This window comes from Caenorhabditis briggsae (assembly GCF_000004555.2).
Source record: "Caenorhabditis briggsae complete genome, chrI, whole genome shotgun sequence".
NCBI classification, from domain to species: Eukaryota; Metazoa; Nematoda; class Chromadorea; order Rhabditida; family Rhabditidae; genus Caenorhabditis; species Caenorhabditis briggsae.
The window spans coordinates 11,210,766-11,227,823 of record NC_013489.2 but is presented as its reverse complement, the minus strand read 5'-3'; the positions used below and the strand labels follow the sequence as shown (position 1 = coordinate 11,227,823).

General features: G+C 33.2%; 1 protein-coding gene across 1 annotated transcript; it reads right to left on the bottom strand.

The window, feature by feature from the left end:
- Positions 1-2,351: 2,351 nt before the first annotated feature.
- Positions 2,352-3,131, bottom strand: CBG08501 (the record flags this gene model as incomplete). The annotated part of the gene is made up of 2 exons (XM_002640401.1): positions 2,352-2,430; positions 2,893-3,131. 2 exons carry the CDS (start codon positions 3,129-3,131, stop codon positions 2,352-2,354), a joined length of 318 nt encoding a protein of 105 aa, XP_002640447.1.
- Between the last annotated feature and the right edge of the window lie 13,927 nt (positions 3,132-17,058).

Here is a 17,058-nt window from a genome sequence, read left to right as displayed (position 1 = left end):
CGCATAGAAAAATATGTGTTATTTATCGTTTTTGCACCGGTTTTTTGTTAGTTTTCTTTTAGATTTCTGCGTTTTTTCTACTTTTTTTCTCAATTTTTCCTGATTTCTGGATTATGTTACCGTACATAAATCGGCGTATACTTTGAAAACAAGACCCCTAGAAATTTTTAAGTTTTCAAATAAGCCCCCCATCATTTCAATATGACCCCCCTCCCCCGCAATCCGTTCCAATCTGACCCCCCCTCCACGCGGGGTGGTATTCCGAAGTTTCCGTTTGGGGGTGCATATTGGTTTGGTGTGGGAGGTTATAATGAAAGATTTCCACGGATTCCAATATAACCCCCCAAATCAACGGTGGGGGGGGATATTCTGAACTCTAAAATGTCCCCCCACCTGATCATCCCATTTTTTTTTATAATGGAATTTTCCCCCTGTTTTTAGCCATTCTTTTGAAAATCGCGATTTTTGCTTGGAAAGAGCAAATTTCAACCATGAATTAACGAAGAACAAAAAAACAAAATTTGATACTTTTTTAAAACAGTAAAAATGTTTTATCGGTTTCTAAGATTATGGAACTGCCAAAGAAACCTTTAAAATGACCAGTTTCTAGAATAGATAAAAATGTTTTCTGAAAAAAAAGTGCATGAGAAATTTCGAAAATTGAAACATCTGACGATTTTATTCCGCTTTTCGTAATTTTAAAAACGATTTTCCTTTATGTGAATGTAAATAAGTTTAGAAATAAGACATCTACCAAATTTTAAATATCAGCAATAATTAAAATTCCTTTGTGAAACAGAAAAAAGTGACACTTTCAAAGTGCAGCATTTGTCTGAGAAAGAAAACAAGTTGAGAACGGCTGAATTTTTTAAGGCACATGAGCAAATTACAGTATTTTTTGAGTCTAATCAAATGTTAATTGCCTATTTTCTCAATTTTCCACTATTTTCATCGTTTTAACAGTGAAATAAAATGATGAACCCAAGAAAAACTGTGAAAGTCACCGGAAAGTCGAAAAAGGCAATTAACATGAAAATAGGCTTAAAAATATTGCAATTGGCTTTTGCGCCTTTAACGGGACCCCCGCTTTTGAAGTTTTTCGATGTCGGACAATATTTTGTCATTGATCAATCAGCTTTTCGAAATCAACCAAAAATAAATGTATTGTGTGGAACAGAAAAAATATTTTTAAAATTAAAAGCAAAATAAATCCAAGAAATCGATTTTCTCCTGATAATCAAGCCTATTTGAAATTGGCGAAAGTTCTTGTAAAAAATTTCAGAAGCTTCTTTATCGTATTATAACATCTCTTTGCATGTTAACGATCTAATAATTTTTGAAGTCAACCAAAGTGAAAATCATTTTGTGAATCAGAAAAAAATACATTTAAACAATGTCCGTAATAGGGATCCTTTAAAAAATAATTTTTATCAAATAATCGATTCTCTCAGAATAATCAGATCCAATTTGAAAACATTCAAAAACTTTTAGTATCAGGTTGTTAGAGCAACCTCTCTTTACTAAAGCCACCTTGTAGTCACTTTTTCTCTAATCCTCTCCACCTCCAACACTCTCTCCATCTATCCAGTTTTGCTCCGTCCGATCAGGGCGTCTAAACCAACTCAACTTGGACTAAGTCAACAAAAATACAGACTTTTCTGTCTCTTTTCTTTTCTCCGCATACCATCTCCATTCACATTTTTCCTCTCGACGGGGGCTCTTTTTCTTTTACTGTCTGCATTTCTCTCTATTTCTTTTTTGTCTTCAAAGTTTTTCTTGTTTCATTTTTTGTGTCTTCTTCTTCTTCTTCTTCTTCATTTTCGCACCTGTCTCAATTTTTGACAGTTTTCTCCGTCAACTTTTTTTTCGAAAAAAAAAACGTTTCCCGCCTCTTTTACATGTTTGACTACAGGGTTTAACCTAGTTTTCTTAGTGGTCTTCTTGTCATACCACTACTTTTTTTTTGGAAAAAATACTGTTTCAAAATTTTCATTTTTGAACATTTTACAGATTTTTTTCAATGTTGTTCTTATAACTTCTAGAAATTAATTGAAACTATTCTGAGGACAACACCAAAAAACGTTTTTTTTCATTATTTTCTAAAAAATGTTTCGGTAATAAAACCGGGTACAAAAACTCCTCAAAAATGTTTCAATACATTTTTTTGTTTACTTTCAAAAAATGAGTCAGACCTCCTCTCTAAAAAAGTAAACCTATAACCTCCATACAGTTGAAACCAATGCCACTTTTTTGTTCTGATTTGTAGCAAAGCTTTTTTTTTATTCTCAATAGGTTTAAAAAAAATTATGACCACTGTATTAGCAATCAAGAAGTTACAGCTAATTTTTTTTTCAATTCGGTGAACATGCGAAATTCCTCTGTTGATTAATTTCCTCGACTTCTTTGGAACATGAGATACAGTTGGTGAAACTGAAAATTTTCCAATTAAAGCTTACAATCACCTTCTAGCAAATTGTAAATTGAATCGGTTTATTTTCAAATGCTTTGCCGGAAACTGTAAAATTTTCACAATTTGAATTTCTGTGACATTTTCCTCTATTTTTTGGAATTTTATAGTTTTTTTCGGGAAACTATTTATTTTATTATTAATCTTATCCGGAATCAATGCACTTTAATTTATTTAATTAATTTATTTATTTCAACGAAGGGGAGAAAACCACTAACACGTGAAATGTCTATGAAACTAGGAGATATAACAGGGACATACATTTGTAGTAATTGGGAGATGGAGGAAAAACCGAGTTAGTAATTAGTTGAGTTCAAGACAAGAAAATGTTTTAGATCACAGGATAATAGTCGATTTTTGAAAGCCGCTGACGAGGGCTTCACCGGAAACACTTTGGCGGGTAAAGAGTTCCAACATCTGATTACTCTATTAGAGAGAAATTGAGAAGATATTTTTGTTGATTTTTGATAAGTGATTTGAGATAGTATTTGTGACGTCGCAATGATCCAGCATGATTAAATATTTCGAAAATTGGAACCTCCATGATAATTTCTTTGGAAACAATAATTTTATACGTGTAGACCAAATCATTATAGAGCCTGCGATACTCCAAAGAACTTAGCTGACATTCTTCCAGTGCTTCAAAGTATGAAGTGTATGCCATCCTGAATTTTTTGAAAATTCTGAAAACAAATGACTTTTGCACCGATTCCAATTTTATAATATGATCTTTTAGGATTGGAGAAGTGACTATCGTTCCATATTCGAGTAAAGGGTGCACTTTGAGAACGAAATTCGCGTTAAGGACGCATTTGAAGGTCCAAGAGCGAACTACCGTACCTTTTTGAGCTAATTTCCTACATTAATCAACAATTTTTATCGTTGTTTCTTTGTAAATTACAAGAAAGTGAATTTAAATTATAAATATAACTGAAAAACCATGAAAATCGTCGGAAAATGAGAAAATACAAAGGGTTCAATAAAAATAGTTTCATGAAAATATGGGAGAACAGCTCAAAACTACTAAACAGCTCAAAACTACTAAAGGCTACTAAACAAATAAAAGAATCAGTTAATTTTTTAAATGACAGTTTTGAAACTGGAATTTTTTTTTGAATTTGAAATATTGTTTTTTGAAAATTCCTGCAAAACCTCCGTTAAAAAGCTTTTTCTATATCAATTAGAAGGTTTGTCAGGGAAGTTAGTTTTCCATTCGTCCATTTTTGTCTTATTTATTTATTTATTTATTTCAACGAAGGGGAGAAAACCACTAACACGTGAAATGTCTATGAAACTAGGAGATATAACAGGGACATACATAATTGGGAGATGAAGGAAAAAACCGAGTTAGTAATTAGTTGAATTCAAGACAAGAAAATGTATTAGATCACAGGATAATAGTCGATTTTTGAAAGCCGCTGACGAGGGCTTCACCGGAAACACTTTGGCGGGTAAAGAGTTCCAACATCTGATTACTCTATTAGAGAGAAATTGAGAAGATATTTTGTTGAGTTTTTGATAAGTGATTTGAGATACCGTAAAACCTCTAATAGAACGACACCCGGATCTTCCACTTTGAGCCTATATATCTCACTTCTTTTGAAAGATATCAAAAAGTGGTTAACCAGTAAAATGTTTATCAGGATATCAGCAACATTTTACTAGTTAGCCACTTTTTGATATCTTTCACAGAAAATGAGATATATAGGCTCAAAGTGGACGATCCGGGTGTCGTTCTATTAGAGGTTTTACGGTAGTATTTGTGACGTCGCAATGATCCAGCATGATTAAATATTTCGAAAATTGGAACCTCCATGATAATTTCTTTGGAAACAATAATTTTATACGTGTAGACCAAATCATTATAGAGCCTGCGATACTCTAAGGAACTTAGCAGACATTCTTCCAGTGCTTCAAAGTATGAAGTGTATGCCATCCTGAATTTTTTGAAAATTCTGAAAACAAATGACTTTTGCACCGATTCCAATTTTATAATATGATCTTTTAGGATTGGAGAAGTGACTATCGTTCCATATTCGAGTAAAGGGTGCACTTTGAGAACGAAATTCGCGTTAAGGACGCATTTGAAGGTCCAAGAGCGAACTACCGTACCTTTTTGAGCTAATTTCCTACATTAATCAACAATTTTTATCGTTGTTTCTTTGTAAATTACAAGAAAGTGAATTTAAATTATAAATATAACTGAAAAACCATGAAAATCGTCGGAAAATGAGAAAATACAAAGGGTTCAATAAAAATAGTTTCATGAAAATATGGGAGAACAGCTCAAAACTACTAAACAGCTCAAAACTACTAAAGGCTACTAAACAAATAAAAGAATCAGTTAATTTTTTAAATGACAGTTTTGAAACTGGAATTTTTTTTGAATTTGAAATATTGTTTTTTGAAAATTCCTGCAAAACCTCCGTTAAAAAGCTTTTTCTATTTATAACCAATTGGCAAGAGACTATGAGAATTGGAAACCTTTACATTTTTAAAGTTCTCCAGTATCCTTGTTCATATTTCCTTTAAGCCAAATTTCTTTTTTTTTCCAAACCAATTTATATCCACCAGTAAATTCCTCAATCTCCATGACTTTATTGTTTTGAGTGACAAGCTACCTTGAGGTAATTCCAAAAGGTGACCTTCTCTTGTCCTTCTCCACCTTTCCCTTCATTTAATTTTCCTAATAAGACAAGAAGAAGAAGGAAGAGTCCTTCTTTTTCTTCTTGTCCTTTTCCGAACGAATCAAATCATTTCATTCCAATTCATTCATCAATGTCTTCTTCTCCTTGTCGTCTACTCATTTGCGCCAAAAAATGAATAGGACACAAGAAACCACATTTTTCGGATTTTTATTTTGAAAGCTAGTAAAGACTTTTTTATAGAAAATGTGAGCAATATTAATAGAACTTTTACATAGTAAAATTGTAATTTTTGAAGATTTAAAGATAACTAAAAGTTGTAATCATTTTTAGAATGGACATCTTCAAGGTTACTGTACTGTTGAAAGCGTATTCTGAAATAATGTCGTTCACACGAATTAGAGGTTGCATAACTTTTAATACAAAGTGGGAATCTGAAACGGTGAAAAAATTTTAGTTAAAAAATAATGGAGAATAACATACCGTAAAGACTTCAATAAAACGTCACCAGGGGCCGTATTCATGAACATTTACTTTTGTAAATCATTTACTCTCAAAAATCAAATGAAAAACGTGAAAATTTAAGAGAAATCATTTACTTTTTGGTAAATACCCCTTTTTTGGTAAATAGGGGAATTTCGTTTGCTGTTTACAACCACTTCTTGGAAACTTTTCATTCCAAAAAAGTTATGTATGGAAATAATAGTATTGTAACATCGATATTATCTACCTTTAAACACACATTTCGTTTCTGTTCAACTCGAAAATTATGACTTTTGATACAAATGACATGAATGGATAGATCATTCAATTCAAAGTAATGTGCCAAAAAATGAGCATCTTTCAGTTTAACGTAGTTGAGAAATTCTAGTTCAAAGTCGTTTTCCTATCTAAAAAACAGGAAAACTATTTACAAATGAGAAAAAGATATTCAGTACATTTTCACGCTTCCATTTACCTTTTGGTAAATGATTCAGTTGATTTTTTGAGAGTAAATGATTTACAAAAGTAAATTTCATGAATACGGCCCCAGATTTGTCAAATTTAAGCCCATGTATCTCATTTTCTATGAGAGATATCGAAAAGTGGTTAACAAATAAAGTATTGCTGAAATCATGATAAACTTTTTATTAGTTGACAATTCTTGGATATCTTTCAAAATAAGTGAGATATATAAGCTCACAGTGGATGGTCCGGGTGGCTTTCTATTAGAGTTTTTACTGTAATTTATAATTAATAAACTTTTGGGTCTTTTCAGTCTGACAATTAAGATTAGAAATTCAAAAATTGTAATCCTAATGGCTCAGACAGGTTTTGAAATTTTCTTAAAACATCAACGTTTCCAAAATTTTGAAATTACGCTTTCCTCGGATTGTTTTGTTCAATTGCAATTTTCCCTTTTTCATATTTCTTCCATATCATAAAAAATTTAAATGTTGCAATCTGACAACGAACCCAGAATGCTAATTCAAAAGTACAGTAACCTCAAAAAGGACAACATGACCATTAATTCTCTTTTTTGCAAGTTCTGTTTTTGGACTACGATCGATGATCCTTTATTCCAGAAATAGAATAAGACACTCTTACAAAAAATTGTCTAGTTTCTGATTGATTTTTTTTCATTTTGGAAAAATTTACCTATTTTTCTAATAAAAGCCCACCTTATAAGCTCTAATAAAAGCCCATTTTATAAGCTCAATTATCCCGGTTCCTTTCAAAGTTATCAAAAAAAGTGTCCACTGATAAAATTTTTGTGACATTATGATAAACAATTGATCAGTTGACAACTTTTTGACATCTTTGACAGGACCGAGATAAACTGGCTCGAAGTTAAAAGTTAGTGGTCCTTGTGTTGCAAGTTTTACGGTTTAAAAAAATTGTTTTTTTCTGTTTCATCTTTAGGTTTTGAACTTTTTAGTTTTCTAATTTTCAATGGGTGATTATAACACTAAGGGAAAATCCAAACGATAATTATGATATAAAAGTGTATTACATCATAAACAAATCCCAACATTATTTGTTCTGTTTTTTTCTATAATTACAGTACTTGTTCATTCTAATTCTCTAGCTTCCTGCCACCGAATTCCCCAGTCATTTGGGCGAAAAAAAAGAAGCGGAAACAAACCAGTTCTTCTCATTTTTGTTCATAATACACTCATCCTTCCTATATTCCCCTCTTCCTTCTTTCATCATCATCATCTTTGACTTCTTTTCAATTTTCTTGATTTTTTTTTGAATTCAAAAAAAAATGATTTTGTGTTTTTTATTGTGGAAAATTCTAATAGAAAAGGCAGTTTTTCAGCTCAAAATTTAAAAAGTCTCACTTTTGTAATGTGCTTATGGACTTCAAAAATAGTGGGATCGAGAGAAAAAAACAAGATAAAACTCCTCAAATTCACAGAAATTATCATTACTTCATCAAGGCATTACTAATATTATGAAAGTATGAAAGTTAAAACACCTTTCTGTAACAGTGAGATTTTTTCATCAATTTTTGATTTTCAAACTCGTAATCACATCAATATTTATGAGTTTTTGAAAGCAAGAACAAGTACCTAATAGCTCAGAAACTGAACAATTGTTCTCTGCAAAACTGTTTCATTCTATTTCTGGAAAAAAGAATTACCGATCGTAGTCCGAAAAATAGAACTTGCAGAAAAGTGGGAGTAGAATTGATGATCATGTTTCATGGTTACTGTACTTTTGAAATTTTGTAAAGCATTTTGGAGAACGAGTTTCGTATTTAGATTACATTCCTTAAATATGTTTTATTATTTCTGGTTTCAATGAAACCTGTAATAGGAAGCCCCGTAATGTTTAACTTTGAACCATTTTATCTCGTTTAATGTAACAGATTCTAAAACCTTGCCAACTGATAAAATTTTCTATCTTTGGTAAGAACCGAGATAATTGAGCTCAAACTTGACAGTGGGGGCTTCTATTACAGGTTTTACGGTAATCATGTGACCCACCTATCACAATTTTTAAAAATGTTCATAAACAAAAATATAATGAAACAGTAAAAATTTTATTGGAAAAAAAAATACGGAGAAGAACAGACTTTTCGGAAACGTTGATGTCTTACAAATATAAGTTTTCCGAAGCTATCAGTTTCTATTTCTACGATTAAGAACCAACGATAGTGTTAAGAAACAGAATTTGTGACGAAAAAAGCAATGAAACTGAGAAGAACATTTCACTGAGGTTACTGCACTTTCGAAATGCGTTCTGAAAACTGCACTGCTCCACATAATGATAGTTATATTCCTTTCGTGAAAGTTGACTTGAAAATGGGATTCAGTAAAACTTTAAGCCGCAACAATGATTGTGGGAAAAAATACAGGCTTCCCATTACAATTTTCAAAAAAATCTATGTATTCCAAAATGATGTGAAACAGTGAAAAAACTTGTGAATTTACAAAAAAAGACGGAGAAGAATAGTACTTCACAAACGGTCAGACATTAGAGTGCTTGAACTTTTTGACAAATCACTTCCGACTTGCTAATAGAATCCCAGATTTTTCTATTAATCGATTTGAGGTTAGAAGAAAAACCCCTTCTGAAGAAATATCTGAGAACTGAACATGTTTTGGCCCTTTTTAATTTTCCAACCTAGTTTTCGGATTTCCACTAGAACTGAAACTTGTGCGGTGGAGCACATAGCGCATTCTTCACTATTTATGTGCGTTCAGCTATGTGTTAGTTAAGCTACAGCATCAGAAGTCTCATGTCTTTAATGTTATAAATGAAAAATGTGAAACAGAAATTCAATGAAAAATTATAGTTTTTAAATAATTCTTTTTTCTGTTCTAGACATTCTCCTGGATTTTCTCACTAATTTTTGGCTGAAAAATCCCATTTTCTGAACTAAAAAAGCTAAGAATTGGAGCTAAATGCATGATGAGAACCCTTTTAGTAGTAGTAGTAGAACGGAAAAAAGTGAGGAGAAAGGAAGCAAAAAAGAGTGAAAAAGCACTTAGTAGCAGAACTGACGAGTGAACGACGGGAAATGTCTCGGATGGGTTTACCCCCATTCATTTTACTTCGATTTTTATTTTGAAAACCGATTTTTGTGGTTTTTAACGGATCTTTGAAACTAAATTTCATTATTTTAGAGTTTTCATAGGTAGAAGACTTTAGAGATTACACGTTAATGTATTTGCTCTAATAGAAGCCCACCATATATGTGCACTTTGAGCTCAATTAACTCGGTTTCAAAGAGAGATATCAAAAATATGTCAACTGATGATGAATCATTTATCAGTTGACAAATTTTCGATATCTTTTGAAGGAACCGAGATAATTGAGGTCAAAGTGTATGTATAACGGCTTCTATTAGAGAAAGTACAAAAAATGTGTATGATAAGAATGTAGAGAACTCGGTTTCAATAATTTTGTTACAGTTTCACAAAAAAATGTTTGAGATTCTAGTTACTGTAGATGTACTAACTCATTTACTGTGTTTCAAAATCCTGCTGGACAACTTAATAAAAAATCTTTGCGATCTAAAAATGTTTGGAAACCGAAAAAGTTATTTTTAGGCATTTCCAAAACTAAAAATTTTGAATTTTTGAGTAATATTGCCATTGATAACTGTTTGATAAAAATCGAAAACTAGAAAGTAAAACTTCAAAAAAAAAAAATTTTCCGTTTCACAAAGTTACCAAGTATATGTAGAAGTTAATTTCAATTAATCCTGGATGCAGTTTCAAAAAGTCAATGAAATATTTTTAAATTCTAGAAAAGTTGATGCATCACCTGCAACGATAATTTTTTTTTCAATAATCTTACTACGATTTTTTCTCGTTCCATTCTCACGAAAATTGCGGAAAACCACCATTTTCGAAATTCAAAATCGTTGTAAACCTGTCATGTGCTAATGACTTTCAAACCTTTTTTCTAAAAACTATCTCTTTCATTTTTCTTCAATTCCTCTCTTAACTCACTTATCTCCCATTCCCATCAATTCTCCCACAGTTGTCTTCTTCCTCCAGGTTTTCTCTGGCACCCTCTCCCCTTTACACACTATTCCCCTGTCCATTTCTTGACCTCATTCAGCAGACCGTAACTAACTAACCCTTGCGGTAGCAAAAACTTCCTTTTTCTTTTTTCTTCTTATGTCTGTGTTTCGAATCTCTATTTAACTTCTCTTTTTCAGATTGGCTGCCTAAAAATTCAATTTTTACTCAAGTTCCTCCAGTTTATCAGGCTTTTTTTGAATTTCCGTTTCAATTTGATATTATAGAAGTTGTATTCTAGAACTTCATTAAGTGCGACATCAGATCAAAAAAAAACTACTCGGTCAAGTCGGAAGATGACTGAAAAAGAAGGTTTTTTGTTGTTTTTTTCTATTTTTTCCAGTGAGTTGTGAAAGTGCCATCCTCTCTGACAGTTTGCTAGTAAAATAATCTCATTCACCTGTAAATGTGCAAAAGACAATTTTTACTGTTTCAAGTAATTTTTGAATTTCTCACTTTTTGCCGAATATGTTTCGTTGTACGTACGGCAAGCCTTAGAAGTGTCCCAGCATTCGATCACTATACTATCAATTCATAAAAACATACTTGTAACGGGCCGGGCCGGGCTTTTTCCGGAATTTCGGAGGCCCGGCGGGCCCGTCATTTCACTAGTTTCGAAATCTTCAAAAAACACATAAGGGGGGACTCTTATGTGATTTTTTTCGACCAAAACATTTTTTTTTCGAGTTTTTCGATCTTTTTTGATCAGACAGACAAACAATCCGAAATACGAAAAAAAAATGGAAAAAATTATATTGAGAGCTCAAAATTTGGCTCAAAAATACAGAATTTCTGACACCGGGCCGGGCCCGGGCTTTGAAAATTTCCTCAGGCCCGGCCCGGAATTTTACAAGTATGCATAAAAACTAGTTCGAATTTTTCTGTACAGTTGAGAATACGGCTGAAGTTGAGTTTTTCAGAGAACGTGTCTTAACATTCAAAAAGTTCGCTTTTTTCTGTGTCAATGTCAAAAATGTTCTCCGTCCTACTTATCGAGTCAACTCTCTACATAATCCTCTGTCCATGATCCTCAAATTCGTTTCCCCTATTTTGTGACGTGTCTTTCCACTTGATCGTCTTCTCTCAAACCAAGAAAAAAAAATAGTTCGTGAATCAAAGAGACGCCAGAGAAAACGTATTGGTCAAACACATACAAATCGCTTGTGTCCCGATAGGAAAAAGTGAGAGAGATGGATGAGATGGGCAAAAAAACGAGAAAAAGCATGTACTAGAGAGTGAGAGATTTAGACATCTAGGATCTACTGACATGACATGTGTTGACTTTCAGATTATTATTTTTTCTTTTTTTTCGTTCCTCTTCGGAAAATATTTTCTCGTTTCCTTGACCGAAATTTTTTTGATTTTCTGGAAAAAAAATAGGAGAAAAAGATCGAACTTTTCCGAAAGTTTGAGTTTTCCATTAATTCTAAATAAGACAAAAGTGTCAGGAAAAAAGTTTGACATGTTTTAATTTCAAATGTGAAAAGAAGTGAAGCAAAAAACCAAAAATCACCTGAAACATTTTTTCTGTTTCAAAATTTTTAAATTTTATCGAAAATTTGAAACATTTCCAATAGTTTATTGATGTAACCTGACTTTTCTAGTTTATCTATTTTTGCTTTTATTTTCTAGATTCAATGGCCGGAACATTGTTTTTAGACTTTTTTGAATTCGAAAAAAATAACATTCTGAAAAAAGAACAAAAAATCGAAAAAAGGAGAAAAAAGATTGGAATCTTTTTTTGATTTATCTAGTTTTTTTTGTTCTCTCCAATTCTATTTATATCCATTCTCACACACTCCTAAACCAGAGAAAAACCTGCGAATAGAGTTGTCATTTAAGGTTTTGAGAAATCTATTGAAAATTTATTTTACAACTCAAAAATGCTCGATTTTTTTAAAGTTTCAGTGGCACTGGTCTGAAAATTTTGAAAAAAATGAAGAAGAGAACGGAAACATATGAGTTATTGAAAAACTCTATTCAGAAACTGTGAATTTTGAAAATCCATCATAAATTACTTCCATGAGAAAAAGTACAGTTTCAACCCTATCACTTTATTATTAAAGTTTGTCATTTTCATCGTTTTCCAAATAGCTATTGTGACCTCTCATATTGCCCAGGAATTCCAATCGTTTTAAAATTGTAAATCTATTTATTTTCAAAATTTAAAAGTACAGTACAACGATAATATTTTTGAGTAAAGTGCAGTCAAAAAATTCCGAGAAGAATTGTTAATTTGGATCAAGGCTGTGCCATGGCTGGCCGCGGCCGGCTTTTACTGCGGCCGAGCCGGCCGCGGCTTCCGAAAAAAACTTTTGATGAAGCCGCGGCCGGCCCAGGCTAGCCGTGCGGCTTTTCACGGCTTTTTAAAATAATTATTTCATGAGAAACGTAGATTTTTTTGAAAAGTGGGACACAAAAAAAACGAAATTCTTCAAAAACTAATAGATTTTCACTTCACGCGTTTTTATAAGGCTAGACGCGGCCGGCCTCGGCTTGCCGCGGCTTTTCACGGCTTTCACATAAAGGCCGGGGCCGGCCGCGGCTGGCCGCCATTTTGCACAGCCTTGATTTGGATGATACAAAATTTTTATGGAACTCGAATAGACAATTTCTTAGTTTTAGAAAATTGTGGTTTCGAATTGTAATATATTTCAATTACCATACTTGCTCTAATAGACGCCCACTAGTTTAAAGGTGGGGGGGACATGAAAATTTCTCGAAATTCTACGCCCCTCGTGGAGTTGAACTTGTGGGGCCGAGGATTGAGGGAGCGGCGCCGCTACCGACTGAGCTACGCTGGTAAAGAAAAGGCGGCATCCAGATTGCATACATAAAGGCGCGGACGACAGCTGTACGCAGAGTGGTATTAAGCGTTGTACACCGTCACGGTAGAATACATACTCTGGCCTCGAAAATCTCCCCGTAAAATCTCCTGTCCCCCCACCTTTAACACTTTGAGTTCTTTCAAAAGGTATTAAAAATGTGTCAACTGATAGTATGTTTCTCGCAAAATTATCAACATTTTATCAGTTTTTTAACAGAAAAAAACTTTAAAACAGAAAAAAAATCAAAACAGAAAGAAGATTTCAGAACGGATTCCATACTTGCATTAGAACTGAAATTCATTCCTTGTGACACCTACTGTAAACTCTCTTCCACTCAAAAATTCCCTCGGCATTTTTCGACCAAAAACTGATAAAGAGGAGTACGCGCCCAACTCTCGACCAACCCCAAAAAAGTTTTTCTCTCCTTCTTAAAAATTTACATTCTCTCGCTCTCTCTCATTTCGACACACTCTCTTGTTATCTCTCTTACACCCAAATCAAAACGGTGACAGCACACACATACACACGTTTTCAATTTCGATATTCGAATTTCACTTTTCGTCAAATTATAAATGTATGAACATGTTCATCATCATCTACTTGCCTAAATGAACCTGTTTTTGTGTCTGTTTCTGTATCTCTGCGTCTCTCTATTCCCCATACTCTCCCCCTATTCCCCAGTTTTTTTACACGATGGTCATCATATACATCATATGTACAGCTTGTTCGTGTATTATGTCGAAAAATTCCAAAATTTGCCTTATTGCACAATTTTTCATGACTCATTTGACCTAAAATTCTGAAAATTCTTGTTTTTCGTTATTTCGTTTTTCTATGCATTTCCTGAAAAAAATTTTTATTCTTAATCGCTTCAAAAATCATCATTTTCTAATGTTTTTTGATTTTTTTTTTTCAAAAATTGAAAATCCAGATTTCCTAACCTTGAGAATTTATCTTCTCCTTTTTATCTATTTGCCCTTATCACTATTTGTATTTGACCTATTTTTTAAGTGTTAGTGTCTATTTCGTAATTTTTCTTTTCTTTCGACTGTTTTATTAGTACAATTTTGTAACTTGAGAATCAAAAATTTAGAGATTTTTCTGTTTCGAAAACTGCTTAATTAGTTTGAGATACATCTAAATTTTGATCTGACGTTCGTTGGCATTTTTCTAGATTCCATCATACCTTAAACCTGTAATAAAAACACCCCTAACTTTCAACTTTGAGCCGATTTATCTCTGTTCTTGTCAAAGATAGGAAAAAGTTGTCAATTGACAAAATGCTTATCATGATATCACTAACATTTTATCAGTTGACAACTTTTTTATATCTTGCGTAGGAATTGAGATAATTGAGCTCAAACTTGACATTGTGGGGACCGTCTACTACAGGTTTTACGGTATGCTCAATTTTAGGGACTTCGATATTCATCAATTTATTTTGAGTTGAAAAAAAGAAAGTTTGTGTTAAAAGTCCCCGGACTTCGAGCAGGAAAATTTTTGAGGTTTTCCAATAAGTTTTGGGAAAAAACATCAAAATCTTCTGTTTCGAAGCAATAATTTGTGATTTACCTTTTTCGTATTTCTAAATCCTGTTGCTGTTGAACTAGTTTTAGTGTCTATTTCGTAATTTTGCTCTCAATTTTTTTCTATATGTGCAATCTGGAACTTAAAAATCAAAATTAGCAAAATTTGTCTGTTTCGAAAAGGGCTTAATTCGTTAGCTATAAGTATTCGTTAGTATAACTTTAGGTTTTGCTACAAGCTTAGGTTGAAAAAGGTTTCATGATAACTGGGCTAAGCATTCCCGGACTTCAGGAAAACCGTGAAGTCTTCTTCAATGGAAATTTGAAAAACAACTTAAAATCCTATGTTCCAATGCAATAATTTACCATCCTATTTTGCTTGTTCGGCAGTGTATAACTGTTTAGCTTATCAAAATCAAAGGGGGTTTTCTCCAAAAACTACTGTTTCAAAATGACGATGTCAAACTTATTTTTTCTTCTGCACTGGTTGGTGGTTCGGTTCATATTTTTTTTGCGCGTTAGTGTGTGTTTTATGCAATTTTACAACTTGAGAATCAAAATTAACAGGATTTTTCTGTTTCAAAAAGAGCTTAAGTATTCAGCTAAATTCGGAAAGAGCAATAATTTGTTTCAATGAGCTAAATTAAAAATTAAAGATTATTAATTTAAGTTGCTAGTCTTTCCTCTTGTTTTTCATTATGTTCAGAACATTGATGACAAAGTTGAGCAATTCTAAAGTAGCCCTAAAATTATATAATTCCAGAAATTTCAAAAAATCGCAGAACCTTTTCGAACATCGCTAAAATGTTAACCTTTGGATACTTATTGAACTAATTTTGATAAAACGTTGGAACGAAAGTGTCTTAAATTTTCTAGAAGCTTCCACGAATACAAAGGGTTTTCTAGCTTTTTAAATTTATTCGGAGCTTGACTTGAAGGGACTTTTCTCAAAAAACTGTTTCATACCAATCATATCAAAGTTTACTTCATTATACTTTACTAGCTTTGTACTAAAAGTATAAACTTCGACGAAAAAAAAAAACGCAGGACCTTCTAGAAAATTCCCAGAGGTTTTAGTTCCGATAATCTATTAGAGTTCTACAGTACCCGTCAAATTTGGGCCATTTTATCTCGATATGATAATTTTTGTAAATTGACAATTTTTTTCATATCTTTGACAGGAACCGCGAAAAATTGGCTCAAAATTGGTTACTGTATTCTTTTATCATCTGTTTTTGTTTCAATCCCCTCCATTGCCTTTCCCGATTTTCCTTCAATTTTCCATCTTTCGGGGGGTAGGAAGGAAACATAACATATACACAAACATACAGTCTCTTTCTCCATGTTTTTGTATTGCTCAGTTTTATCTTCGCGAGCTCTTTCGTCACTGACAAACACAGAAGCTCTCTCTGTCTGTTTCTCTCTCTCTCACTTTTCCATACTCTCTAATTCTCAACCCGTTTCCATGTATTCCTTGCCGATAGGAAAAGTTCGCCCGTATTTGGACGAACACTGACCAAATCCGGTAGAAGCCAAACAAAGAGAACGGTTTGCCCGAGATTCGAAAGCTTATCAGTCGGCTTCTCTTTTTCTCTCGCCCACTCTCTTCGGTAGACACACTCTCTCATTTCTCATTTCTACCTGTGGTCAGTTTTCTTCCAAACAACCTGCAATCTCTTCTCCTCTTTTCTCGAAATTTCATTTCAAGTCAACCGAAAGAAGAGACGAAATTGATGATAAAACATTTTCCCTTATCACTTTCGTTTCCTTTCTTGACTTTTCCACGCCTTTTGTGTTCAAATCTTATTTCTGATTGAAAAAAAGACGGTGGCCACAGGTTTTCATCTTTTCTAGGTCATGCTTTGTGATTTCAGAGATAGATTACTGTATTTTTTATTTTATTCATTTTTTCCTTAAGCGCCACTGATTAGGAAAAATTGAAATTGTGACTTTCAATGTTTTTATTGAAACGGAGATTGTTTTCGAACTGTAAACACTCTAGTAGAAGGCCGCCCTATACTTCAACTTCGAGCACATATATCTAATTTCCTGTGAAAGATATCCAAAAGCAATCAACTGATAAAATGTTTATCATAATATCATACAATTTTTTTTAGTTGATTTCACAGGAACGGAGATAAATGAGTTCAAAGTTGACTGTTTGCGGGATTTCTAATGGAATTCTACCATAAGGCTTCCATTTCGGTCGGTCGAAAATCGCCGACCGCCGACCGACCACCGACCCATCCGACCGACAACCGACCGAGCTCACCGATCGGTCGGCGCGCCGACCGATTTCGTGTCTTTGAGCATCAAAACACGAATTTTTGCGTACGAAGCACTTTATTTTACGACAAACGAGGCATTTATTATTCTTGTGCAAAAAAATTGGAAATGTGGCCGAATTTTCACACAAGTTAGGCCACCGTATTTCAAGGAGAATTTTCGAAAACACGGCCGGCAAACGAGTGCTACCGTAACCCAAAAATAAATATTTTCGCAAAATTTTTGACTTATTTTTTCTTTTTTATCAATTTTTTCGCGGTTTCGGCCGTTTTTTCACCATTAGGTGAA